This window comes from Mustela nigripes, chromosome 6 (genome assembly GCF_022355385.1).
Source record: "Mustela nigripes isolate SB6536 chromosome 6, MUSNIG.SB6536, whole genome shotgun sequence".
Taxonomy (NCBI): domain Eukaryota; kingdom Metazoa; phylum Chordata; class Mammalia; order Carnivora; family Mustelidae; genus Mustela; species Mustela nigripes.
The window spans coordinates 125,221,307-125,249,072 of record NC_081562.1 but is presented as its reverse complement, the minus strand read 5'-3'; the positions used below and the strand labels follow the sequence as shown (position 1 = coordinate 125,249,072).

The 27,766-nt window shown below is 43.7% G+C and overlaps 1 protein-coding gene and 1 long non-coding RNA gene across 8 annotated transcripts in view; one reads left to right on the top strand and one right to left on the bottom strand.

Annotated features, from left to right (window-relative positions):
• PRTFDC1 (phosphoribosyl transferase domain containing 1) overlaps positions 1-10,082 on the bottom strand; it is a 95,364-nt gene extending 85,282 nt beyond the window's left edge. Inside the window, exons 1-2 of one of the 2 annotated variants that reach the window (XM_059404162.1) lie at positions 9,888-10,082; positions 713-819 (exon numbers count right to left, since the gene is read on the bottom strand). In XM_059404162.1, coding sequence (XP_059260145.1) covers positions 713-819; positions 9,888-9,935 — 155 coding nt within the window. In that variant the 5' untranslated portion in view covers positions 9,936-10,082. The remainder of the gene's footprint in view (positions 1-712; positions 820-9,887) is intronic. The other variant, XM_059404161.1, reaches the window with a different exon arrangement.
• Positions 9,023-27,766, top strand: part of LOC132020090 (uncharacterized) — a 29,223-nt gene continuing 10,479 nt past the window's right edge. For 2 of the 6 annotated variants that reach the window (XR_009404920.1, XR_009404917.1), the window contains exons 1-4: positions 9,023-9,101; positions 11,203-11,353; positions 17,686-17,753; positions 24,171-24,289. This is a non-coding gene — a long non-coding RNA (uncharacterized LOC132020090). Of the gene's footprint in view, positions 9,102-9,131; positions 9,438-9,465; positions 9,598-10,300; positions 10,578-11,202; positions 11,354-17,685; positions 17,754-24,170; positions 24,290-27,766 lie in introns of those variants that run through there. The other 4 variants (XR_009404918.1, XR_009404921.1, XR_009404922.1 and 1 more) reach the window with 4 other exon arrangements.

The window sequence follows — 27,766 nt, the reverse complement described above, 5'->3', positions numbered from 1 at the left end:
ATATATATATATCTATATAGATATATATATCTATATAGATATATATATATATGTTATTACACGTGTGTGTGTGTGTGTGTGTGTGTGTGCACAGAACTTAAAAATATCGGCACAAGGGGCGGCTGGATGGCTCAGTTGGTTAAGCAACTGCCTTCAGCTCAGGTCATGACTCAGGATTCCCGGGATCAAGTCCCACATTGGGCTCCCAGCTCCATGGGGAGTCTGCTTCTCTCTCTGACCTTCTCCCCCCTTATGCTCTCTCTCACTCTCTTTCTCAAATAAATAAATAAAAATCTTAAAAAAAAAGAATTCCAATATATTCTTAAAAAATATTGAGGCACCTGGGTGGCTAGGTGGGTTAAAACCTCTGCCTTCATCTCAGGTCATGATCTCAGGGTCCTGGGATTGAACCACATCGGGCTCTCTGCTCAGTGGGGAGCCTGCTTCCTCCTCTCTCTCTGCCTGCCTCTCTGCCTGCCTCTCTGCCTACTTGTGATATCTGTCTGACCAAAAAAAAAAAAAAAAATATATATATATATACACACACACACACACACACACACACACACACACACACACATATATATATATATCGGCACAGAACTATTTCTAGAAAGACTCAGGAATAGCATTGTAAAGTGTATTATATGATTTGTACAAGAGGGGGCCAGCCAGGGCAGGACCAAAACTGACACAAGAAATAAACACTCACCTGTCCACAATGATGCCGTGAGGTATGAGGACATATTCCAAATCCCCATAATAGTGCTGTGGGTATGTGAATAAATTCAAGTCATATCCTGGCCAATCGTCCATAATCTGTAAGTCAAATTACCTTGGTTACAATATTTTCCTTGTAAGACATAAATAAGTAAAAATGGGTATCATTTGGAAAAAAAAAAGGATGATATTAAAAACAGAGATGAGATCTGACGATCAGTATGACATTAGATGACATTCTGTCAACCTGTGAAAAGCCCAGTGGGGGAAAGTAATTTGTTTCAGGAAACCTGATAAAGGATCTAGGACTGAAAGGAACAGAGAATTCCACTCCTACCTTTTGGCATTGTACAAAGAAATAGCCACTTGATGTCTTACAGCTAGCCTGATAGTATTGTATGTAATGGTGTTATATCTAAATTATATAACATTGTGAATATAAGTGACACTATGTTCATAAGCATACTGGACTTACAAATATGGATAGTCTGATCATACATTATTATAAATGTTATTACATATGCTATTAAATTTCTATGCATTGTAAATGCCTCACCCGCCTGGGAAAGATTACCTATTGAAGTACATGTATCCTGGGATTAGTGTGAAGACACAAACCTCTGGGTGGTCTAGTCATTACAGTAAATATTTCAGAATAATATACTATGGTGGGAACTTCTATCAGTCCTATCGGGAAAAATTGTCCCCCCAAATTGGCCTATTCATATAGGGAATAGAGTACTACCCAGTCTTCCCCTTGCTTAGCGCTGGATGTGAAAGTTTTATGGTTAGAACAGCAAAGATGTGGGAGAGAAAATGAAAGTGAAGAGTGAGTGAGTTTTACTTTCAGATCACTGAGAAAGGATACACCAGGAACGTGTTAGCACTCAGTTCATTCCATGGCCGTCTTGGGGGTTCCTGTTCTTTGATGGCTCCTGCACACTTCCATCAGACTCCTCTGTTCAACCTGAAGCTTTCATCATGAAGAACTAGCCTAATTTTGCAGCCCAGTTCCCTGCACCATCACCTTCCCATCCTCAGATGGGTCTTCAGTCCAGTCATGACCTTTCCCAGCTCTGTGTTCTGTTCATTTGTCTTTCTTGCACCTATATCCTCTCCTTCTCTCTCTCTCTCTCTCTCTCTCTCTTCCACGTTCAATCCCCTCCCGCAGAAGCTCAGCTCAGGCCTCACTTATTTCTGGAGGTCTTGCTAGCTGCTCCTACCCTCTGATCTTCTCTCCCAAACTCCTCATAGACAGGACTGTCGTAACTCTCTGTCTTTCCAAAGACTCCCATTCGGGCTCCTTGAGAAGACTCCTGCCTCCTCCAGCCTCTGGCTCACTCGGTCTTATCTGTAATAGAACCCATTTGCCCTTCATTTAATTCTGGCATGTCCCCCAGCTCTCCGCCCTTTTCCTCACCCAGGACTCAAAACCTTAGCTCAGGTTTTGGAAGGGCAACTTATGGTCCAGCCCCTACCCAGACCCACCCCAGTTCTGGGTTCTGGGATGCCAGCCAAACCAAACCTAAGGGCATTTTCTTCCAAAGGTATCCCTTCCCTAGCTCAGCAAAGGACAACATATTTTTCTACTCGCTCAGATCAACATGTTGGAGTTGTTGTCGACTTTTCCTTTCATTCCCTCATGGAATGCACTGGCAAATCCTATCATCAATTCCTTCAAAATTTAACCAGGGCCACCTGTCAGCATCCCAACTGCTACCTCCCTGTCTGCACCACCATCATTTCCTCAGGGACCACTGCCTTCCACCCTGGCAGCCCCACCCCGTTCCAACATGGCTGCCATCTTCTACTCGTCTTCTTTCAGGGGCTTCCCACTTCTCTCCGAGAACGACCCAGGTCCTCACCATGGCCCACGGGGCCACCTCTCTGACTCATCTACAAGCATTCTCTTCCTCCTTTGCCATGCATCAGCCACATTTTTCCTGCTGACCCTTGGACATGCTAGGCATGCTCCTATCTCAACAGCTTTGCACCTGCTCTCTTGCCTGTGATACTCTTCCCCCAGATTTCTACATGGCTTACACTTCACTTCCTTCAAGCCACGACTTCCGTGTCACCTCCACAGAGAGGACTTAGCTGATCCCCTAGAGAAAATAGCACTCCTTTCTTTCCTACTCATCTCTATATCCCTCTTCCCCAGCTTGACTTTCCTTTCCAGCATGTGTTCCCACCGGATGTGACACATGTATGTCTCTCTGTGTGCTCTTATCTTGTCTCCTCCCACTTGGATGTCAGGGCCTTCTGACAGGGACCATGTCTGAATCACTGTTGAAATCCCTGCACTCAGATTTGGAATAAAGTAAGTGCTCAAAGTGATCTGGAGCTCAAAGTGCTCAAAGTGATCTGGAATACGGTAAGTGCTCAAAAATGCTCAGTGGGTTAATGACTGACACATTCTCCATCCGCAGACTACCCAATACTACCTGAGCTCCAACCCAAACTGATTTGTCTCGATCTGCCTCCTTACATCAAGAGCACCGCGGCTCAAGGCTCTAGAAATCTACCAGGCGCAGACTGTTGGCCAAATGGTGTGTGCCATCTGCATATTTGAAAAGTATCACGTAAGCTCTGCCTCTATCTGCAAATTGGCTCGGTGCAACTATTGAATTTGCACAGAGCAACTCTCTCTTCCAGCCCTGAGACCTCCCTGGGCCTGCTGTAACCATTGACACCACCGTCCCCTGTCAGAGCCTGAACGCCAGCTGGACATGATGAGCCTGCTGAAGATCCCCCCGGCAAGCCCTCGTAGAGGCCAGACAAGAACCCCAACCAGCATGAGGCCCCCGGGAGATCATTCAAGTACACGGCATTTTCTGGCTCCCCTTCCAGACCACACACATACACACTCCCCACTCCACTTCCTGGAGCCCTTCCAGATGGTGGCACCATTAACTAGTGGTCTTCTGAGCCCATTCTTCCCACTGTGCAAATCCTTTACTGCCTTGCCCCCAATTCCACCACCCCCCCGCCCGCCCCCACGGCTCTGGCTACATCTCAGAGCCTACATTCCTCTCTGTGTTCTAGAGCTTAGCGCTGACCCTTACCAGTTGTGATGTTAGGGAAAGTACTGACCCTGCCGGATACTCAGTTTCCCCCTCCTTTAAATAAGACACAATAAAACCTATGGTCAGGCTTGGTGTGAGGATTCAGAGAGAACAGCGAGTCTCCAAAGCAGGCAGGAATAACCCCATTTTGAGGAGCTGCTGCAAGGAAGCTGCATCTACAGTGCCCCCCCCCCAATTCAGGTATTGACGCCCTAACCCCCATGGTGATGACATGAGGGGGTGGGCCCTCTGGGAAATAATTAAGTCATGAGAGCAGAGCCCTCCTGATGGAATTAGTGCTCTTCTAAGAAAAAAACCAGGGAGTTCTCCAGCACAGACGCGCACTCGCTCGCTCTCTTTTTTCTCTCTCTCCCCTGTCCCTCTCCCCTCTTCCTCTCTTTCTCTTCCCCCACCATGTGAGGACACAATGAGAAGAACAAGGCACTTATCTACAAGCCAGCAAGAGAGTCCTAACCACGAATGAAGTCAACCAGCACATTGATCTTGGACTTGCAAGTTCCCGAACTATCAGAAATACATGTCTATTGTTTAAAAACAAACAAAACGAAAGAGAGAGAGAGAGATAATTTACTTAGAGCTCCTAGGACACTTCCTGATGTATAATAAGTGCCTAGTAACTGATGTCAAAAAGAAGAAAAAAAATGATAAGCAAATGGCAAAATCAACCTATTGATAAGAGCCATCATGGTAACGTGTCGTCAGAGATGGCCTGGCGCAGTGGTCAAGCACCCAGACTTAGAAATCCAGTGCATGTTGGGAGGAAGGCTTCACTTGGGGCTTTAACTCTCTGTGCCTCAGTGTGTTCATCTATAAAATGGAGTCACTGCCAGTCATTCACGGCTATTGTGAGGATTTAGTGAGATATATCAAGGAAATAAAACTCTCACATCGTCTTCTAGTCTATAGGGTTAACCATCTAGGTGTGCTGAAACATCATGAGTTAACCTGCAAATTAAAGGTCTTAATTAATTTACAGAACAGAATTAATTTACAGAATCAATTAATACAGAATTAATTTACAAATAGGCCTCCAACCTATTGGCCAATGTCGTTACCCTAGTTAAAGTTACACATTTAAAACTAGAAGAAATACATTTCTCTAAAACTATTCTGTAATCCAAACTTGCCTTTTCCAATGAGTCTGATAGTCCTTGTTGAGATAAAAAGACGATTAGAGATTAAACAGCAAGTGTTAGCAGGGATGTGGGGAAAAAGGAGCCCTCATGCACTGCTGGTGGGAATGCAAACTGTGCAAAGCAGGATGGAGGTTCTGCAAAATATTAAAAATAGAACCACCCTACGATCCAGAAATCACACTACAGGGTACTTATGCCCCAAAATACAAAAACATGAATTCAAAGGAATACAGACACCCCGATATTTATTGCAGTATTATCTACAAAAGCCAAACTAGGGGGGCAGCCCAAGTATCTATCGACAGATGAACATATAAAGATGTGGTGTATATATAGAGAGGAATATTACTCAGTCATAAAAAAGAGTGAAATCTGGCCATTTGCAACAACACGGATGGAACTAGAGAGTATTATGTTAGGTGAAGTAAGTCAGAGGAAGAGAAATACCATATGATCTCACTCATATGTGGAATTTAAGAAATAAATCAAAGATGCAAAGGAAAAATAAAGACAGAGAGAGACAGACTTTAATCCTGGAGAACAAATGCTGGTTACCAGGAGGGAAGTAGGTGGGGGGGGGATGGGTGAAACAGGCGATGGAGATTAAAGAGTACACTTATCATGGAGAAGAAAAAGTAATATTTTTTTTTTAAAGGGGAAGCTACTGATTTACTCCTTGTAATTCTTAATGGTGCATGCAAATTGCATTGCAAATAAGTCCTAAAGCTAAAGGAACAGAGGCTGCTATGAACGGGAGATAATTATGTTATTCATCTGCTTTTTAAAAAATCAAAACAAGAAATCTTTAAATAGTTTCAGTATCACAGATAATATGCTCTAAGTTTAGTCAGAACAATGCTTTCTCTGTCCAAAGACACAAAGCATGGCTAGGCTGGGGAAGTGACAAACACATTAACTGAGCCATTTTATACAAAATTCAAACCCCAGAACTCATTCGGCATCTCTTTTTTTCCCATTTGAAGGTATATCGAAAACCTGCCTTCTAAGCCATTAAAAATAATGTTTTTGCTTAGTATATTTCTTGCACCATTTTTCAGGTCCCCCAACCCCCCACAGAGAAAATTAGTTTGGAAACACAGACAAAAAGCCTCTGCCTCTGAGCCCCACAGGCTGGGCCCCACTCTCTCCTTCAGGCAGTGACCATGGGTGCTGCCAATTTACATCTACCCCTGTACCACCAGGGAGAAAAATAGTCTCCTCCCTCAGCTCCGCTTCTAGGAATCCCTACACTGGAACATCAAACATCCACTGGCCCAGGTAAAGAGGCATGCTGTGATGGGCGCCTCAAACCACACGCTGAGACCATGTGTAGGAGCGGATCCCTAAAAGAGGGGCTCCAGATTCTGCTCCCAGAGGAATAAAGACCTATAAAGACCAAATGACACCTTGTTATCACACAAGCCTTCCTCTTCTGTGGCATGCAACCTGGTAAAGTTGGGTTTTAAAAGGATTATCTGGTTACTTAACTCCAATACTGCCCCAATACTTTGGTCGGGGGAGACCCATAAGAGAAACAACAATTATCTTAAATTTTTTTTTCTTCTTCTTCCTTCCAAACTCACTACGTAGGTATTAACTATGGTTCTCTTGACAGTGCTTTGGCAGAAACAAAACATGTCTAAGAACCTGGTCCCAAAAGGCCAGGTGAGTAGAGATCTTTATCTCTCCTTAAATGGGAACAAAGATGTGCTAATCACGGGCTGGTGATTTCACTGCCTCCAGATCAAGGGACCACTCAATCCTGAGCAAAGTTTCTGAACTCAGGGTCTACAACTCTTTTTTGGCAATGAGCATTTCCTACCGCGTAGTGTTAAGAATCTACTAATGTCCTGCCTCCCCGATTCAACAGAGAGCCATCTTAAATCTCTTAATAGTCCCTTCTTTTGCACCAACCATACTTCTGGCTCTATGCAAACTGCCCCCCCCATCTTCTTCACAAAGTTCCTACCAGCTTGGAATTTTCTTCTGCACCTCATTCCTGGACAGCCCCGAACCTGCCTCCATCATCCTACTAGACACTATATTCAGTGGCTCCTTCACCTGCCTTAACCCAAACTACTTCATCGTCATGCCACACCCCATCTTCTAGAGCAGTCCCACCTTCGAAGGACTTCCTGCAATTACAGCTTTCTACGCGGCACCGTAAGTAAAACCTGACTTCAATTCTGCTTCTTTCATTTGCTAGTTATGTGACCTTGGGGGTTTTCTTAATGTCTCAGGGCCTCCGTTTCCCCCTCTGTAAAGCAGAGATCATCATAGTCCTCCCTCACGGATTTGCAAGGAGGTAATGAATAATACAGGGAAACCACATAGTAAGTGCTCAGTAAACGCTCACTATCATTACCTGCTCCCTTTCTCCACTAGTACTACACATACCCTTTGGGTTTTTTGCAACCATCCTTGAGGGCTCTCTATTTTCCCTGTATAGGTATCTTCTTAAGCTTTGTCTTTCATTTCTACACTGGAAGCCACGTTCTGGGAAGCTTCCCCAGAACGCTGAACTCATTCTGAATTTGCCTTCCCTACCTGTATCCAGCTTGAGTTCATCTGACGATGCCAAGCTCTACTGGAGAAAATAGCATAAATGCAGGGGTCATCCCCATGACACATTGTTTCCAACCTCTCATGAGGTCCTCTCACTGACTCAAACCGTCTTTCTCACAAAATTACCTTGCTTCTCAGAGAGCTTCTTTTGATACTAATAGATTGGGCTATTTATACAATTCCATAATTCGCTTTTTAGATTTTAACAATCCGCCCATCTTATTAGTCATATCAATTTACCTAATTCCTTTCTAAAGCATATATTATTAAAGAGTAGTGCTATACTGTAGCCATTCTACTGATGGGATGGTTGTTTAAATGATTCTCAAGGCTAATGGCTTTGCAATTGTTAAATACAATGGCCTCTTTTCCATCTTTGTCCTATTTGCTCTTCCTGGAGCATCTGATGCTCTTAAGGGGCCCTGTCGCCTCTCCACAAAACTCCCTTCCCTATACACCTACTACCCTGTCTGTCCTCTTGGGCTTTGCTATTCATTCTCGGTCTCTTTATCGGACTTCTGCTGGGCACTCTTCCATATGGGGATTTCCAAGTTTCTACCCATAACAGCAGTTTATAATTTTTTTTGCCCCATTTTCCCGGTGCCTTCCTATCCAAGCCAAGCATCAGATATTTTTCTATTTTCTGAAGACTTCCAAGTCTATCCAGTCACTCTCCTCAATTGCAAATATGAATTTGCACCCGCAGTGCATCTTGACCTGGAGGCCTTACAGACTCAAGAACTGAACTTATTTCCCTTGCTATATTTTCATTTGTCCCCATCCCCCACCCCTAGGTCTGACTATTCTCTCCATGGCAACTGGAGTGATTTTTTTTTTTTAAAGCATAAATTGGGTGTGAAGATTTCTTCTCAAGATACAATGATTTCTTTGCAATCAGTGTACCCTGTACCTCTCCTTCCAAGTGTTCACATGGCTACTGCCTCAGGTCATGGTTCAAATATCACTGCCAAGAGGGCTTCCTGACCACTTGAGCAAAAACAGCACGGCTCTGTGCCACGGCTCTGTGCCACGGCTCTCCTCCAATCACTCTATATCTCATCGCTCTCTTTTCTTTTCACTGCACACATCCCTATGCAAAATTATCTTCTTTATTTGCTTGTCTGTGTCCCTTCTCTAGAATGGAAGCCCAGTGAAGGCAGAGCTTTGTCTGGTTCCGTGCTCTATCTGCAGAGCCTAGAACACCACCCGGAAACTCTGCAGGACAGTCAACAGATGTGGAATGAATAAATAAATGAATTCCTCATTCTTGAAGACAGAAATGGTCTGCTGATTAAGTTGAGAACTGAGCGACACATTTCAACCTGATGAGTTCTGCGGAGTGTGGGGTGTTTCCTTCCTGAAATCCCATGCAATCCATGCATAATCACAGGTTCTCTGCAAATACCACAGGTCTCTGAAGAACGAAGTGTTAATGCAGCAAGTCAGCCCCACTCTCCACCCTCACCCCAGCTCATACACCTGACACAGTAATAACCACCGCCTTCTGTAGAAACCATTCATAGACAGGAGCCCGGAGCAGACGCCAGTGGCCACAGGGCAAGAACGGATTTGATTCCAGGACACTGACAGATAGGTACTCTCTGACTCTTTGAGGGATTCCCAGGAATAAAGAGGCTCTGGTCTGGGAACCCATCATCCTACATCTTCCCATCCGGACATACTACTAGATAGATATTTTAAAATCTTTCCAATTCGCTCAAAGGGTCAAGGCCGCAGCCTCTCCCTTTTGCTCACAAGGAGACTTGACTCCCCAGAGGCTCTAGCCTGTGTCGATCTGCAAAGACCCCAGGGTCCCAGCCCACGTTTCAAAGCTCAAACTCCGTCCATTTGAGCAACTTTAATTCCTAGCTGCCCTCGAGAAGCTTCAGGATCCTTCTGGAAAACAAAACTGGAAGCCTGCGCTGGAGGGGTGAGAGGAAGCACAAAGGGAGGGAGGCCCCCACGAGTAGCGCGCGAGGGTCTTCACGGACCCGCCGCGCTCCTAAAGGCGACCGGTCCTCGCTAGCCGGAGTGGGGACCCGGCCCCACACAGGCTCAGCGCCGGAGTGTCGGACTCCTGGCCCGGGCGGGTAGGGAGGGGCGCGGAGTGGGGCGCGGTGGCGGGGGGGGACACTGAGAACACGGGGTGAAGGGCTGTTGAGTGTCGGGTCAGGTCGCGCGCGGGGAGGGGGGCGGCTGGGAAGGGAGGGAGCAGGGAGGCCATCCGCCCCGGGACGGGAGAACAAAGCAGGGGCCCGCCCGCATTTCACGCGAATGCATTTCAGGCATTTAATCGAAAAGGAGGGGGGCCAAGGAGGGAGGGGAGGGGAGAGAGCGGGGAGCGCACGACTCGGCCCAGAAATCGGCAGTTTGCATTTACCACGACGCCTCGCCCGTAGTCTGGCGCCTCCTCGCTGCTCCCGGCCATGTTTCTCCCGGGCAAAGCGGGAAGGAAAGGAGGGCGCGGGAAGGAGCTGGGAGGGCGCAGGGCTGGGAGGGGGATGGGGCTGTGGGGGGACGGGGCTGGGGACGGGGACGGGGACGGGGCCGCCCCGCCCCAGGCCAGCCGTTGGGGAAGGACCGCGCGCCGCGGACCCCGAGCCTGGCGCGGCTCCAGCGGCTCGGCCGCGGCGTCCCCCCGGCCGGCCCTCCCCTCCCCTTCCCTCCCCTCCCCTTCCCGGCGGGTCCCGGGGCGCGGGCGGCCATGCGGGCCCGGAACGCAGGGCGGGCGGCGCGGGGCGCAGCTGCCGAGCCGCGCGCGCTCCACCTGAGCGCAGGCCCGGGGCGCGTCCCTCGCGGCCGCCGCCCGCCCGTCTGCGAGCCCCGGAGCCCCGGAGCCCCGGAGCCCCGCCGCCTGGCTGCTCCCCGCTGGGACTCGGGACGACGAGGCTGCCCGGCGGCTGGAATTTTACAGCAACAGAAAGTGTTCCCATGGCCCCCGCCTCCCTAAGGCTGTGTGGTCCGCCGCTTTCAGGCGAACAATGTCTTTGAATTCTTCCTGCTAATTTTTATGCGCTCTTTATCCCGACTAAAATCCGTGGAAGAGTCTGCGATGTGGGATGTTCTCGAAGTACGGCTGTGGACGAAACTCTCCTGAGTGTGTGTGTGTGTGTGTGTGTGTGTGTGTGTGTGTGTGTTTAAACCGTCGAAACGCCCATCCCGGGGTGGGAAAGAGCCCGGTGATGGCTTTTCCCAGCCTAAGCCCGTAGTTTAGGATCCGGAATCTGAAATAGGGCCTTTCTTTACCCCTATTCGGGGGGCGGCGAGCGAGGGGAGAGAAATCATTACAAATTATCTACTTTACCACTTTTTTGAGACCCTAGGGCCAGACTTTAATGGCTTCGGGTTGCAGTTTAAAGCGATCGCTCTCAGACTCGAAAGCCTCTTTTATGAAGCTTTTGTTCATGGAACCCCTGGTCCCAGGCTTCTCCCCACCGAGTGTGCGGGTTCTTTGTCCGTTCCTCTAGGGCCCCGCTTTCCTGGCTTCTATCCTCCTTCTGCTCGCTGCTGTCCGGTCTTTGCAGCCCGGTTCTGGGCTTGAAGCCCCGGAGCTGAACACGGTTCTCGGGCTCAGGCCTCTCTCTCCAAAAGGCTATTTTGTTCATGTCTGGGTTCTGGCGCACGGCAGGGAGAGGAATGCAGATTTTGCTCGGCTTAAGGGGAAAATAGTCATCGAGCGGTTAATGTCGCTCTAGGTTGGAAAATTATTGGTCGTTCGGACGTGGCGGCGCTCAGCACTGATGTGACGCCCCCAGATGCCAGCGCAATGCGAGGAGGACCGCTCCGTGGCTCGCAGACACGAGGCACCGCGCTGGACACTGGGCGATACTGTTTCCTGGCGTGTAGGTAAACATTTCGCTCCTCCTTGTCAGAGGTCCTTGTTCAGGGCCATTTTTATCTCTGCCTCTCACCTCTTTTCCCAAAGGTGAGAAAGTCCGTCCTGCGCTGAAAGTTATCAAAGACCAAGCCCAGGAAGTATGTTCACAACCACCGTCCCTAAAACTTCCAGGATCTGAGAAGTACTCTCCCTGTGCTGCGATCAGACTGTAGAGTTCCCAACACTCGCTGGGGAGCTGCTTTAACCCTACCCGCAGGTTATGGGGAGAAGTCATGGGGCGGGACGTGGAAATCCGTGCTACTAAGACACAAAGATGAGCCAAAGGCAGGTGGTTCTCGAAGCCCGCTGTAAAGTATCCCACTTTATCTCTTATTGCTGCAAAATCAAACTTACCCCTAGGAGGCTCACTGTAGGTCCCGTGTCAGTCAGATCAGGGGCAAGGGACCTCAAATTAAGTGAGAGGTGTAGCTTTTAAACAGAAATCAAAAAGGGCCCAGCTCAGACACTGTGGAAGATGAAAGAGAAACTCTGGGTGAATCTTTCCTTAGAAAGGCCATTAATTTAAATGCAGAACCAAATGGGGTCACAATGAAAAAATATAACTTGCTTGGATGGCAACAGGAATCTTATGAATGTATGCTCAAGAACATTCTGTATAGACCTGTATAGGACATCCTAAGAAGACCACACAATGAGGAACAGTTTTTAAAAATTTTAATAATTCATTTTATTTAAACCAATATGGGAAAAATATCACTTTAACATTTATCGAGATGTCTATTCATTTTTTCATAATAGATCTTTCAAATCTAGTGTGTTTTATGCTTACAGCACATCTCAGTTTAAAGTAGCTACATTTAAAGGTTTTCAGTGGCCACCTGTGGTTAGTTAGTGGTTCCCATACTTGGGTGTTGCAAATCTAGAGTACTCTAGAATTGACTGCATTGACTTAAAGACCTGGGGAGTGAAAGGAACTAAAGACGAAAAGGATGAGATTTCAAATATAATTGATCAATGAATTTTCCAAGAACTTGGTAGAAATTATACTAGAATATAAAAGCTGACACCAACTATTTGGAGTTTTGTTCAATTTTTTTTTTTTAAGATTTTATTTATTTATTTGACAGACAGAGATCACAAGTAAACAGAGGCAGGCGGTGGGGGAGGGAGAGGGGAAGGGGAGAAGCAGGCTCCCTGCTGAGCAGAGAGCCGGCTGCGGGGCTCTATCCCAGGACCCCCAGCTCATGACTGAGCTGAAGGCAGAGGCTTTAACCCACTGAGCCATCCAGGTACCCCGTTCTAGTTTTTTAATATACCTGTTTTTTTTTTAACAAATCATTTTTAAAAGTGAATTTATTATCTTGTCATATTTGGATAACGTTTTATGTGATCTAATTATACTTCAGTACTTTGGGCAGCATTAAGGTAACACAATGTAATACTTGATATCAGGAATAGTAATTGCAAGGACAAATATCCAAGAATAACAACTCATCTGGCCAGCCTTAATTCTTATTCTTGAATTATGAGAATCTAGGGGCAAAACTTCTTTTAAAATCTCAACTTTCTGTTGCGTGTCTAGTGGGATAGCTTTGCATTAGAATTCTGATTTTTTTTCTTTTTAGTGATAATTCTTATCATCTTAGCCAATGAGGCTAAGCCAAATACCCCAATCTAATATGCCACAATTTTCTCATCTATAAAAAGGGACAATACCTTGCTGCTCTGTTGCATATAATGATGAGAATAACATAACAGGCAAGAGAATCCTTAGAAAAATTGCATGAAACTGTAAGGTGCTATTAATCTGAGATACCGTGAAAATGTATGAGCAAATGCTTGTGAAGTTAGTTGATCAGAAAATGACAGGGTAATTGCCTTTTTAAAATGGGTGTGGGGCGCCTGGGTGGCTCAGTGAGTTAAAGCGTCTGCCTTCAGCTCAGGTCATGATCCCAGGGTCCTGGGATCCAGCACCGCATGGGCTCTCTGCTCAGCGGGGAGCCTGCTTCCTCCTCTCTCTGCCTGCCTCTCTGCCTACTTGTGATCTCTGTCAGATAAATAAATAAATAAATCTTTAAAAGTAAAATAAAATAAAATGTGTGTGATGGACCAATCAGGGGCAGTTACAGTCTAGAGACAAGTTGGGGTTGGTATGAGAATTGATAAGGAAAATGAGAAAATTAGTAAAATAATGGAATTTTCCACATAAAAAAGGAATATTTTAGCTCAGACTGTCCATTTTCTGATATTTCTTTGAAGGAGCTGTAAGAATAAAAATGTACCTCTTTGCTAAGTTAATAACCAATAAATACACTTGAGTTTTTCAGTCATTCTCCATATCACATTTTAGTTGTAGATTCCCTGCATTTTATTTCATTTTGGGGGGGGGGTATTTATTTTAGAGAGAGACAGGGAGCGTGTACAAAAGTGGGAGGGGCAGAAAGAGAGGAGAATCCTCGAGCTGACTCCCCTCTGAGCGAGGACCCCAATGCAAGGCTCAGTCCTAGGACCCTAAGATCTTGACCTGAGCAGAAACCAAGAGTCAACCCCTTAACTGACCGAGCCACCCAGGAGCCCCAAGATTCCCTGCATCTTAAATTCTGAGATTATCATGTGTCACTACCATGGTGTAATCACAAATATTTATACTTACCTGAATTCTCCACCTCACCAAAACACTTTTGTCCTAAAAATGCGTACTGATTTTTTGGACACTCCGGTAGCTTTTAAACTTTTGACCGTACTAATCTGTTACTGAAGGAGCATTTCAATCTGTGTGTTGAGTTGCTTGGAGTCTGTTACTCAGTAACACTGGATTCAAAAATAACAGAAAGGCATTTATTTTTTTCTAAGCCCTGAAACATGAAAAAAAAAAAAAAACTCTCAGCCTGGGAATTGTGTTGAAATACATAAACATATGAAACTTAGTGACTCAGATTGTTAGTCACAGAGTCACTGGTTAGAGTCTGGATGAAATCCACTGTGGACAAAGGCCAGTAATAATGATGATGATATTTTGCTTTTCCTTAGTGCTGAACAAAACCCTTTACAAATGTTACAAGTATAGAAGAAAAAGTGGCAAGATACTTTCTTCCAAATATTCAGGCTAAGTGAGAATCTTGCTACCTTTGAGGTAGTTTGGCCCCTGCTGGTACATATGTTCAGAAGAAATATAGTTGCAAATAATTGTAACACAAAACAACTTACACCAAAGCCTCATTAGTATTCGATTAGCATAGTAAGCCTTCTTTCACCGCCTCTTGTTTGAAGCAGGATCCAATGTGTAGTCTTAGAATAAAGGAAATAATGGCTCCATAGTCGTTCTTACAAATAAAGCCAGGAGCTACTTTCAGAATTATGTTTTGTATTATTACACTTTCATTAGTAATTAACCTTCCACTGAAGAACACACGATGGATAGACGTCAGCCTGCTTTTTCTGCAATAATGTCAGGCCTGAGTAATATCACCAACGCTAAGTGCTGGGCTGTTTCAGAGATATCCTCCCACCATCTCCCCATCTGACCGGAACAGGAATTGGATAGCTTCAGAGTAAAAAAATAATGCGTCCATGTGTTCCTGCAGATCTCAGAGTCCTGGCAGCCGACCTCAACTCTCTTGGCCACCATAAAGCAGTCATTGAAAGGACACAGCTGCAGGAACTAGAGGCGAAGCACTAAATAAATCCACAGGGCTGGAGGCACAAGTCATGTACATGACCCTAACACAATACCTTGTGGTTATGAATGAACAGATTAGCATCTAATGCTGCTGTGGCAGCTTATGCAAAATTAATTGGCTGTCTCAGCCAGTGCTGAGTTTCTAATGGAAAGATGTCCCGTTCAAAAAACAAAAACAAAAACAAAACCCAAGGAGATCTCCTTCAACTTTGGCTGGGGTGGGGAAAGGGAAGACCAACGTGAGTGGGAATTGAGCCGCTTAATCTCTTAACTGTACATAGGTTCTGTTCAGATCAGCATAGACGTACGGTCCTCACTGGCAGAGTCCCAGGAACTCATCAGTATCGCCAGTATGGGTTGTATTCTAGATAGGAAGTAGTGGGAGCCTGGGAAAGAGGTTGGGGAGAGGTGGCTTGAGGTCTGGAATTATCTGGAGATAATTCCAGAGGGAAGAGGCTAAGACAGAAAAAGAGGGGGGACTTAGAGCAACATTTTCTAAGGTGTGTTTTGTGTCGCTTTTCTTTATATTTGAAAAAGATGAGGCTGTGATTCATTAGGTTGGACAAACAAGGAGATAAGCAAAGTTAAACACACCTCCATCTTCTGGGACTTCTAGAAGCTTGCAACATGCCAACGTACATTGTCAATATTCAAGGAGACTGTAGCAAAATGCCATGTTTCCCTAACTTTGTTGACCGTGGATACCTTTCCCAGGGTGGGTGTTTTATAAAAGTTTTTTAAATTACACTATCGTGAAATATTTTAATTTATACTTTTAATATTCTCTCCCAGTAAGACGTTTTACGTGGTTTTAAAAATACACTGAAAGAACTAAACCTTTAAATAGAACATTATTTTCATACTAAGTATTGTTGTGTTTTTCTTTTTTAAAATATGCACTAATGGAACAGCTGGGTGGCTCAGTTGGTTGGGGTGTGCCTTTGGCTCAAGTCATCTCACCGTTCTGGGATTGAGCCCTCCACCTGACTCTGCTCAGTACGAGTCTACTTTTCCCTCTCAGTCTGCCCCTCCTCCTGCTCATGATCTCTCTCTCTCTCTCTCTCTAGTAAGTAAAATGTTTAAAAAATATATGACTAAGAACTTAATTGGACATGACTGAGATCTTTTTCCATCTCCATATAGTCCTTCAAGCTGACATGAAACTTTGCATGTCCTAGAAGACAAGGAATTTATTCCTACCCCCATTCATTCTTTCTCCTTCCCCCTAGCTTGTGAACAAGAACAGCCTTCTGAGTAGCAAGAGAGAGGAAAGCCATCTCATTGCTTCCATTCCCCTTGGTCTCTCTCGATGATAGTATGGTGGCTTTCAAAGACAATGGTTTGTAGACATTGCCAGCATAGAGAATATCCAGGTGAACCAGTAAACATACTGGGTGTGGGCATGCTGGGCTCCTGGAATTTCCAAGGAGGTCTCTATAATATCCAGGACAAAGGACATCTATTGTAGCTCCCACATTAATAGTTCTGTGGTTTGTACTTGAACGAACTGAGTTCTTTGTCTTTTCCAACTAAGAATCTCTTTACTGTAGTCACCACCTCAGCTGTACCTGTAGGACTCTTGGCAAGTCCAACCTGATTTCCCAGAGGATGAATGTGGCTCCTCCCATAGGACCAACACCAAATGGGGCTGTAGCAAGTCAACAGGTGCACAGGGCTGCTTCTGGGTCTGGAGTCTACCACATGGGGACCGGGACTTGCTTTCTCCAAAGGGCCCTCCAGATGGGCTCCACCAGGGTTTCACAACCTCCAACCTCGATCCAGAGCTTCCAGAGAGGCCTTTTTATCCCAGAATATCTGCCGTATTATTGTTGCTGTGGGGCGATAGGAGCAAGGAACTTCTAGTCTGCCATCTTGCTGACCTATGACTTTTTCAAAAAAGAAAATTCAAATGTATTTTTCCATTTTAAATGTAGTATGCACCAATAATTTTAAATCAGAACACTTGGACAAATAGAAGTAAAATAGAAAGGCATTTAAAACATGTTTTTGGGGTCTTCCACTTTTGTGACTCTGGAAAGTATCTTACACAGTTGTGACTAAATACTTGCTCTGTACTGCTGTACTTCTCTGTCTCACTCTCTAAGCAAAATAAACATCACACAAGTCTTTTTCCATGCTCTAATAAACTCTGTACAAATGTCACTTGAAATGGCAATACCATCATTTATTTAGCCATTCCCCAAGTATTTTTATTACTTCCAAATTTTGATTTCATAACTACATATAAATAAATATGTTTTTAATAAAATGTTTATATGCATTTTAACCATTTCTGGAGGATAAATTCTTCAGAAGTGGAGTTCCTAAATTAGGGGGCATAAATATTTTAAGGTTCTTGACATATAGTGCTAAATTTAGCTTACAATATTAATGTCTCTCTTCAATGGAAAGTTATAGTAAATTTTATATAATTTTTAACTGAAATTGAATAAAATTTTACAGCAAAAACACTTTGAGGTTTGAGGAAAAGGGTATTAGTTAAGATATGCTAAAAGCTTAGTAATTAGAACTAAAAGAAAAGTCAGTTTGAATTTGTGATTAATTCTTAACTAAAGATTACTTTAAAACAATGTGCTTTTATTGTAGTAGTCCATAAAGTAATATCTAGACTAATGAAAAGTTTATGGTGCTCTGTTTCAGGGTTTTGGCTCTATGTCAGACAAACTCAGTTTTAAAATCAGACTTTACCACCTACTGCCTGAACTTGGGTAAGTTTCTAACTTCTTTTTACCTTCATTTCTACATCTGTTCAAGGAAAATAATTTTAGTTCCTACTTCTTAAGGTTGTTGTGAGATTTAAGTAAAGTAATGTACTCAGGGGAATGAGTAGCTCAGGAGTTCCCAACACATTGCCTCTTTTATCAAAATAGAACAATTTTATCTTTTATAAAATATTTTGTTTATTTATTTTAGAGAGAGAGGGAGAACCTGCACACAGGGCAGGGGAGTGGAAGGGAGAGGGGCAGAGCAGACTTGGACATGGGGCTCGATCTCACGACTCTGAGATTATGACCTGCACAGAAATCAAGGGTCAGATGCCCAACTGACTGAGCCACCAAGGCATCCCTAAAATAGAATACTTTTAGATGGAATTTCTGGTCAGTTGGAATTTCTGTGTGAATAAATAGATCTGTTGAAGAGTTTTGAATTAGTAAACCTACAATCTATAAAAGTTTCTTGGGGTACCTGGGTGGCTCAGTGGGTTAAGCCTCTACCTTTTGTCTCAGGGTCCTGGGATCGAGCTCCGCACCGGGCTCTCTGCTCGGCGGGGAGCCAGCTTCCCCCTCTCCCTCTGCCTGCCTCTCTGCTTACTTGTGATTTCTCTCTCACTGTCAAAAAAAAATTTAAAAAAAAGTCTTATTAAAAGTTTTTTCATGTAAGTGAGCTAACAATTTCCTTGAAATTATATTGTGTTACCAACTTGTTTTATGTATATATATATATATAATAAATATAAATACATATATAAATAATATGTGTGTGTATATATATAGTGTGTGTGTACGTGTGTGTAAAGCAAAAATAACCTACAGGAAAAGAATCTGATCAGTACAAATAATGATGGATTCTGAATTAAGAAGTCTATTTTTTTATATTTCTAAATTTTACATTAGAAAGAAAAAAAGTAACTTGATTTAATGCTTTTAATGTTTGGAATATGAAGGATAACAATAAAAGTTAACTTCCAGAAGTCTTAACATACTTCAGATAAGCTTATATCAATCATAAATACACCAGTCATCTAGTATGTATGGTTTACATGTAAATAATAAGTGTAAATGGACCAAACTTAAAAATCATGTAGGGACACCTGGCTGGCTCAGTCAGTAGAGCATGGCACTCTTGATCTCAGGGTCATGAGTTTAATTAAGCCCCATGTTGGGTGTGGCATCTACTTAATTAAGGAAAATAATAATTTAACATTTTTCTCAGTGTCTCTGTAAGGAGTGACCTGGAAAATCCTATGGCAAAGAGCTGTACCTTGAATCAGAAATGGTGCTTTGGTACAGCAGGCCATTTTAGATGCTAATTGGTTACTGCAATCAGTGGCTTTCCTGCTGAGGTGAAGCGCTCACCTTACCTCAAATTCTCCACTATTTCTCCACTCTAAATTCTCCACTTTTTCAGCAAAATGATCACGAACCTCTTGAACTCAAAGCTCAGGCCAACATTGACGTTATCTGACTCTGTTCTTGGCTTGAGAAATAACCTTCAGATTCTCTTCGGTTCATACCAGACGCACAAATGACAACCTGAAAAGTCACAACAGTGAAAATTTTTAACGCATCTTTAAATTAAAGCCATTCGGAGCAATTGGAGACAGGAAAAATCTAGTTTTTATAGTAAAGGCCAAATGCTTACCTGAGAAATAATTTCTTTCTCTTCCTGCGATTGACGTCAGTGGCCTTTTACACTCAGTTTTCTCAGCGCGTTCATTCAGCCACAGAACATGCACCTGGGTCACCTTTTACAGAGAATAAAGGCATGAGAGATGAGTGACTCAGACTTCTCTGTGAGTCTGGGGATTTTGCCAAAGCTTAGGTGATACAGACAGCCTTCAGACTTATGAACGTCATACCTGGACTTTATACTCCTTACTTTTTTACCTTGATAGTGAAGTCATATTACCTTTTATGTGATGACTTTTTTGTTACCTGGTACCTTTTGCCTTCTTTCTCAACATGTTTTCTAGGTCTTAGAACTACTTTGTGTTTGTTTCTAAGTTCTTGCTTTAGGTGCATTTCCTGGGTTCTGTTGTCTAATCAACTACTTTTTTTTTTTTTTTTTTTTTTAAAGTAGCAGACTTTTAGAAATGCTAAATATTGAGAAGGTTACTGAGATTGTCGCTTGGGTGGTTAATCGGAAACCTCTTTGTGTTAGAAAAGTTTTTCTGAATCTTCTTCCACATTTTCTACTCCTTATTACAAAGAAAGGGAGGAAACTCTGGCTTGAAGATCAAGCTATGAAAAGTGATGTCCAACAGACTAGCAACAATTCTCAAAAGCCAGTTTACTTTTGTGTAATGAGAAACACAGAGAAAGGAGATGGTGGAAATAATTACCTAAGCTCATCCGATGAACTCTGAAAATTACTAGAGAATGTGGAAGAGATGTTCCCTCTCCCCCTGTCAGAACACCCCAGGCAACTCCACTGTGCTGTTTTCTTTAGGTCTGAAAGCCTAAAAGGTAGTGCCCAGGTGGGTAAGCTCAGTGCATTTCATCTGCTCTTAGACTTGAGGTTCTCACCATGAACAATATTGACATCTGGGACTGAATCAGTCTTTGCTGTGGGGGCTGTTTTGTGCACCCCAGGATGTTTAGCAGCATCCCTTTTACCCACTAGAAGCCAGTAGCTTCCAGTTGTGGAAGTTATCCCCAGGGGATCTGGGTGGTTCAGTTGGTTAAGCATCTAACTCTTGATTTCAGCTCAGGTCATGATGTTGGGGTCGTGAGATGGAAGAGCCCTGAGTGGGGCTTCATTCCGGTGTGGCTGCTTAGTATTCTCTCTCTCTCTCTCTCCCTCTGCCTTCCTCCCCTACCTCCATGTCTCCGGGCATGCATGCACCCTCTCTATTTCTCTCTCTCTCTCTCAAAAAACAAAAACAAAAACAAAAAACCCTTCAGAAAGTAACAAGTATCCCTCCCAGGGTGTGGGGGGAAACTTGTTCCCAGTTAAGAATCACTGTCTTGGGGTGCCTGGGTGGCTCAGTGGGTTAAGTGTCTACCTTTGGCTCAGGTCATGGTTCCGGGGTCCTGAGATGGAGCCCCATATCGGGCTCTCTGCTCAGCAGGGAGCATGCTTCCCTTCCTCTCTCTCTGCCTGCCTCTCTGCCTCCTTTCGAGCTCTCTCTGTCAAATAAATAAATAAAATCTTAAAAAAAAAAATCACTGTCTTAGAGTGACAACTCTTACAATGGCCTTACCTGTTTCCTACTCTATTTCAAGGTGGTAAAGGAAACTGTGTAGCCCATAGCCAATAGACCTATAAACAATAATAGCCCTTTTGGCTATGGAATAATGTTAGAAGAGTTTGAGGGAGGGTTTTCTTTCTTAGATGTTTCCTGGAATAGAGAAACATAACCCAAACATAAAGAAAACATTGACTATGTTTCAAACATAGAGGAAGAAATCAACATTCAGGTTGGAAAGCAAAACCCAAACTTGGTTTCTACACTTTTTCTTAATGACTCAATCATTTTTCATTTTCTCCTAGTCCTTCTAAATAGGGATTTGAGTTTACAAATAGGGAGTTGAGTTTAAGAGACCTCCGAAGTTCATTAATATTCTTTCCATTTAATATAAAGAAAGGTGAGTCTCGGGGGAGGACATAAGACTGCCCAAATGGTATTTTAAATTCCTGAGACTTACCGTGGAAGTTGGAAGTGACCTTCCCTTCTTAGACCTGTCTTTCATAGAGAGCTGTGCATGCTGGGCTGCTCAAGCCACTGCCTGGGTGAGTACCTGGTCGCACAGGCAAATCCTGAATCATCGGAAGTCTGTGTCATGCCTCTGCCAATTAATGTGACCTTGGGACTTACCAGCCTGAGGTTCAGCTCCTCGCCTGCAAATGAGAATTTCCATGATGACCTGATGTGATTGCTGTGGCTCACATTAGCATCATGATCTTTGTCACTCATAGTATTCTAATTTTCCTCCCTCCCTTACTTTTCCCTCTACCGTGTCTGTTCCTTGCGCATGCCCAGGCCTCAGGAGCCACAGAGCCCTCGAGTACATGCTCAGCCCTAATTCTGAGTCCCAGCATTACAGAAAGCTCACCACCACCTCTCTGGTTTTTAGAAAACCGAGTTCACGTGCTTCAAAGAAATTGAACAGAGCTGTCTATCCATTTCTTACTCTTTGGAATGGTTTCATCCCATGTTCTAATGTTTAGATGTCCATGCATGTAAAAAATTAAGTTCTCTTTGAAATGAACCAGCGAAGTCTTCGAGCTGGGGCAGGACTATTGGAAGTCATCTAGTTCAGCAAGGGCTCCTTGTATAGTACACCCACTGTGTGGTCAGGTTACTTTCACTGAGGGATACTCAGACCCTTCTCGGTAAGTTCTAATTCTTGCCATCGCCCTACCTTGTACGTTTTGTGTTTTCTTTTGGAACAATACGGGTTACATCTCCTTTCTCATTCCCTAATGAGCTACATGACCATCAGGAAGTCATGGGGCTCTAATTTTGCTGCCTTTAACGGCTTTCTATGTGAATCCATCAAACACAAAATAACGAAACTTAATTCTGAAGCCACACAACCACCTGAAACCTAGTCTCATTTTTTGCATTTAGTGAGATTATGTAACTTGGAAGATGACTGATCTCCCAGTGATATGAACAAAGAACATTCAGACTCACAGTCTTCCTCCGGAAGAACAAGTTTCAAACACATTCCAACGGAGTATGAATTAAAATCTCTAGATATGTCTAGAAAATAGAAAAAGAAACTTGAACGTGACTTTTTTTTTTAAAGATTTTATTTATTTATTTGGCAGAGATCACAAGTAGACAGAGAGGTTAACAGAGAGAGAGGGAGAGGCAGGCTCTCCACTGAGCAGAGAGGCCGATGCGGGGCTCTATCCCAGGACCCTGAGATCATGACCTGAGTCAAAGGCAGAGGATTTAACCCACTGAGCCACCCAGGCGCTCCTTGAATGTGACTTTTATGCCATTTCTATTTTGGCATTTATGTTAGCCTTGTAATTGGAGGAGAAAAATGAAGTATGGGGCGCTTGCGTGACTCAGTCAGTAAAAGCCTCTGCCTTCGGCTCAGGTCATGATCTGAGGGTCCTGGTATCAAACCCCTACCTCGGGCTCTTTGGTCAGAGGAGAGTCTGCTTGTCCCTCTCCCTCTGCCTGCAGCTCCCCCTGCTTGTGCTCTCTCTCTGTTTCTCTCAAAGAAATAATAAAAAGCTTTAATAAAAAAAAAGAAAAATGAAGTATGTACAAACCCTGGGAATATGGTCAGTGATGCTGTGATAGTCCTTTATGGTGACAGACGATCACCACACGCTTGTGGGACATCACTCATAGAGTTGTTGAATCACTATGTCCTACACCTGAAACTAACGTAACATTGTTTGCCAACTGTATTCCAATGTAAAAAAAAAAAAAATGAAATGAAGTATACGAAAGGGACTTAATACTAACATGGCTAATAAGGGGAAGACCCCATTACGTGTGGTATGTGCAATTTTCTCACTAAGTTTGAAAGCAGTGCCGTCATTCTCTGGGACCGTAACACCCACCGGTTTCCTTTCATCCTTCCTGCCAGTGCCGTAGGGCTTTCTCTGGACACCAGAAACACCTTCCTCTGAGTCACTTTCCAGAGTCAGCTGAGCAGCCTGTGCTGCCAGCCGGGTTCCCGGACACCTTTTCCATTGTGCAATCTCCCTCTGTTAGAACGCACCATTCCATCTACGTAAGCAATGAAGTGACTGGAATATGGTACACGAAGGATGCTAGAGATGAAATGAAATCTTTGTAAGACGTACTCCAGATCCCCGAATGTATACCTTTATTTGTGGACATCCACATTCTCCTATCAGCACTTCCAGTACTGACCTTTAATGGTGGAGTCTTGAACAATTACCCATCCTATCTGTGCCTCAGTTTTCCTATTGGTAAAAGAATATAGTAATCACATTTACATCATAAGGTTATTATGAGGACTAGGTGAGTTTATTTAATAAGCACGGAGAACACTACAGACCCTATAACTGCTGTATATGTTTGATGTTCTTACTGTTAATGGGGAATAAAATGCGGCCATGTCTCTGTTTCTCATTTTATTGGCTATGCATGCCTTTGGAAAGTCATATAACAATTGGGTTATTTTTTTACTTAATTTAATGAGCATATTTTGTCTCCACTATGAGTAAGACCCACGGCTTTGCTCATCCTAACACACTAGAAGATTCTGGATTCCATAGGTACCAGGTTCAGTTTCTGCTGCCACACATTCAGAGCTTCCGAAGTCATCTTTTTCTGGAGTATGTCTATGTGTGAGCATGTGTGTATAGCCACACACACTGAGAAAGTGGAAGAGACGTATCCAGCTGGTCTGGACTAACCCATTCTTCTGTCATTACTCTTCATAATGACACCGTGTGATTTCTTTCAGCAAGTGCAGCTGGCACCACCTGGCCTGCCTTTGATGGATGCCATGCCCAGAAATGATGAAAGGCTTTGGCTCTTACAAATGACAATACCCCTCAAATGAACAGAATGCTCGCCATGGAGGTAGGGCAGGAAAAATCACGAATTGTGTTGTTTTTTTTTCTCCTTGTCCAGCAAAGCCCTAGCATTTCTCACTGCATTACTCTTGGCTTAATTCCATATTTAGATCCTTGAATAAAAATTCTACAAGATGGGGCACTTGGGTGGCTCAGTTGGTTAAGTAACTGCCTTCAGCTCAGGTCATGATCCTGGAGTCCTGGGATCGAGCCCCGCATCAGGCTCCCTGCTTGGCAGAGGGTCTGCTTCTCCCTCTGACCCTCCCCCTCTCATGCTCTCTCTCTCATTCTCTCTGTTTCAAATACATAAATAAAATCTTAAAAAAAAAAATTCTATAGGAGACTTACCAGCAGTCTTACTGTGATCCTGACTGTACTTTGTGCCCTTAAGTGGGTAGTAGTGACACTTGTATGTATATAGGTATGTGAAAAATATAGATATTTAATATGTTTATACTTATATACGATTAAATACACATGCATATATTTGTGTGTGTGTATATTATAATTTTGACCAAATAATTTTGGCTCAGCACCCCCAAAACTGCAAGACACTAGTCATCCTAAAGATAAAAGAAGTAGTAAAGCAAAACATTATTTTTTTAAAAATATTTTAACAGATTTACATAGACAAGGCTTCTGGTATTTCTGGTTATCAGCAAAATCATCACTGGGACACAAAAAGAGTGGAAAATATTGGTGGAAATGTCATCACCTGGTAGATTTTTTTTTTTTTTTAGGCCTGTCGGCAGGTGAGATCTTGTACTAGACCATTCTTTCTTCCTTCTGATCCCTATTTTGGGAGTGGGGTTTTCCCAGGCCCAGCAGGAAGAAGAATTCTGTTTCCTTTCTCTCTTCCAAGGCTGATGAACAAGGCAAGCCAAGTGTAAGCCTAGCCTTGTTGAGGAGTTCGAGACTACACAAATGTGGTGCCCCGCCAGGCAAGCTTAGCAAGCAGGAAAGCCTTCTAGGTCTTTCAGCAATCTCCTCATAGAGATGCTGCCACTCCCTCACTCATCAAGCAGCTAATGTCCTTCACGATATCCTTTGTTGTCTAAGCTCCTCCCACAGTCCTGCCCCCTAGACCTGCCTTGAACGGTACGACTCCATGTCCATGGCTTCTTTTCAGCCCCCCGTGATGCCCCTACTCCCTTACGTGCCTTCCGACAACTTCGGTTGAGGCCCTTCTACCCATGTAGGTAATCTGACTTTAGAGGACCCGATGAGACCTGATGGTGGCATTTCAGACACTGCAGCATGTTGATGAGGGCAGACAGAATATTTGGAATCCCATAGTATCACCTAGGAACCCTGTATCTTACTCCAGGTTGACCACCATACAGGGACTCCTCCATTTGGAGGCCCCAAAGTTGAATCATGTATAATCGCTCACTCTCTATTCTCCCAACCCTTGTATTTTGGCTACTTTTCTTTGTTTCTTTCTCTCTTTTTTTTTTTTTTTAAGATTTTATTTATGTGACACAAAGAGAGAGAGTGAGTACAAACAGGGGAGAGGCAGGCAGAAGAAGAGGGAGAAGCAGAGTCCCCGAGGATCAGAGAGCCGGGTGTGGGGTTCCATCCCCTGGGATCATGACCTGAGCTGAAGGCAGACACTTAACTGACTGAGCCACCCAGTTGTCCCTATTTGGGCTTCTTTATAAGTAGCAAGATGGATGCTGCCAGTCCTAAAGTTAGCCATGCTGCCCCTTCAGTTACAAAGACTCACCGTTTTAGAGTCTATTATGGGTGATGTATGCTGAGGATGGAAGTTCTGTGCTCACGATCCTATGAGCATGTTTCATAATGCCTCTTCTAAAAGCCTATCACAGAACTATAGAATCCGTAGATCTCTTTTTCTGGGAGTGAGCTCTGAAGAAAAATTCACACACATACACATAAAAGAAAGATAAAAAGGAAACCATGGGGGGCGCCTGGGTGGCTTAGTGGGTTAAGCCGCTGCCTTTGGCTCAGGTCATGATCTCAGGGTCCTGGGATCGAGCCCCGCATCGGGCTCTCTGCTCAGCAGGGAGCCTGCTTCCCCTTCTCTCTCTGCCTGCCTCTCTGCCTACTTGTGATCTCTCTCTGTCAAATAAATAAATAAAATCTTAAAAAAAAAACTGTGATGCAATTTTTTTTTAACAAATGTTAAAATTTGTTTAAACAAACAAATTTTTTGGTGTTTCTTTCTTTCTTTCTCCCTCCCTCCCCTCCCCTTTCCTCTCCTTTCCTTTCCTTCTTTCTTTCTTTTCTTCCTTCCTTCCTTCCTTTCTTTCTCTCTTTCTTTCCTAGAATAAGATTGTAGTATATCATTTTTATAGGGAAAAATTCATAGAGCCCAATGAATTGCAAGAAAAAGATCAAGAGGGCCTTTTGTTTGCAAAATACAAAGAAAAACACTTTTCACTTTTCAAAACTGTGGCTTCGGTGATGTCCATAGTTGCAGAGTCCCTGGAGCTGATGAATTTTGTCCTGTGGAATGACATTTTAGGCCATTATGGACATGTATCCTTTCTTATCAGGAGCATTCTTAGATCATTCCCCAAGGAGTTCTAAAATTTTTCTAAGGAACTCTGCAACATTCTAGAGTAGCATTTGCTAAACTTAAGTGCCGTGGGGGGGGGGGGGGGGGACAACACTCTTTTATATCGTTTTGCATAGCAACATCCCAAACACAGCAAATGTGATGATGCATGGAAAATAGAAAGAGTCTGGGAGAAATACAGCTATGGAGGGACTGGTCATGTGTTCCCAGAAATCACTTGAGGACTGTGTTTCTGCTTTCTCATGGCAGCTGCCAGGGGCCAGGCTTATCCATGGTTTATTTCCTGAAACTCTGCCTTAGCAATTCTTACAAACAAAGCTTTATTTTATTCAGAAATCAGGTGAAAAGGAAAAAAAAAGAGATCAATGCTTATTGAAGGAGTAAAAACATCTTTCATAATGATGTGTACTCCCATAAGCATGTGCTGCATACTTTAGAAGTATAGTAAGTATGCACTGGTCTGAAAACAGTTACCATGGGAACAAAACTTTTTCCCCATTAGATGGAAGGGTAGTGACTGTAGTAAATTTCCACCCAAATATCTAAGCTACACCAATTGACCATCAGTTGGGAATCAAATCCCACAGACTGTGGATTTAATAGGCTGATGTTAGAGGGAGACGGTAAAGACTCTAATATAAGGAAATTTTTGGCACATCCAGTGATCAAACTAAGTTTGCTAAACAAGCCATCAAAATAGGCACTTTGGTGCCCACTGCTTTTTTAAAATTCTGCTGTAATTTCCCAGAAGGGCATCACCCCATCTTTCAGCTGAAAGCTGTGCCAGGCAATTTCAAAGAGGAGTCTTACAGCATGGTCCATAAGAATTTATTCTGGAAAAGAGAGAAAATGTGAGAGAGCATGCACAAGCAGATACATAGGGTTCTGGGAACACTTGGAAGTGTCAAGTGAGGTTAGAGTCAGGGATGCTTCTATGAGAGT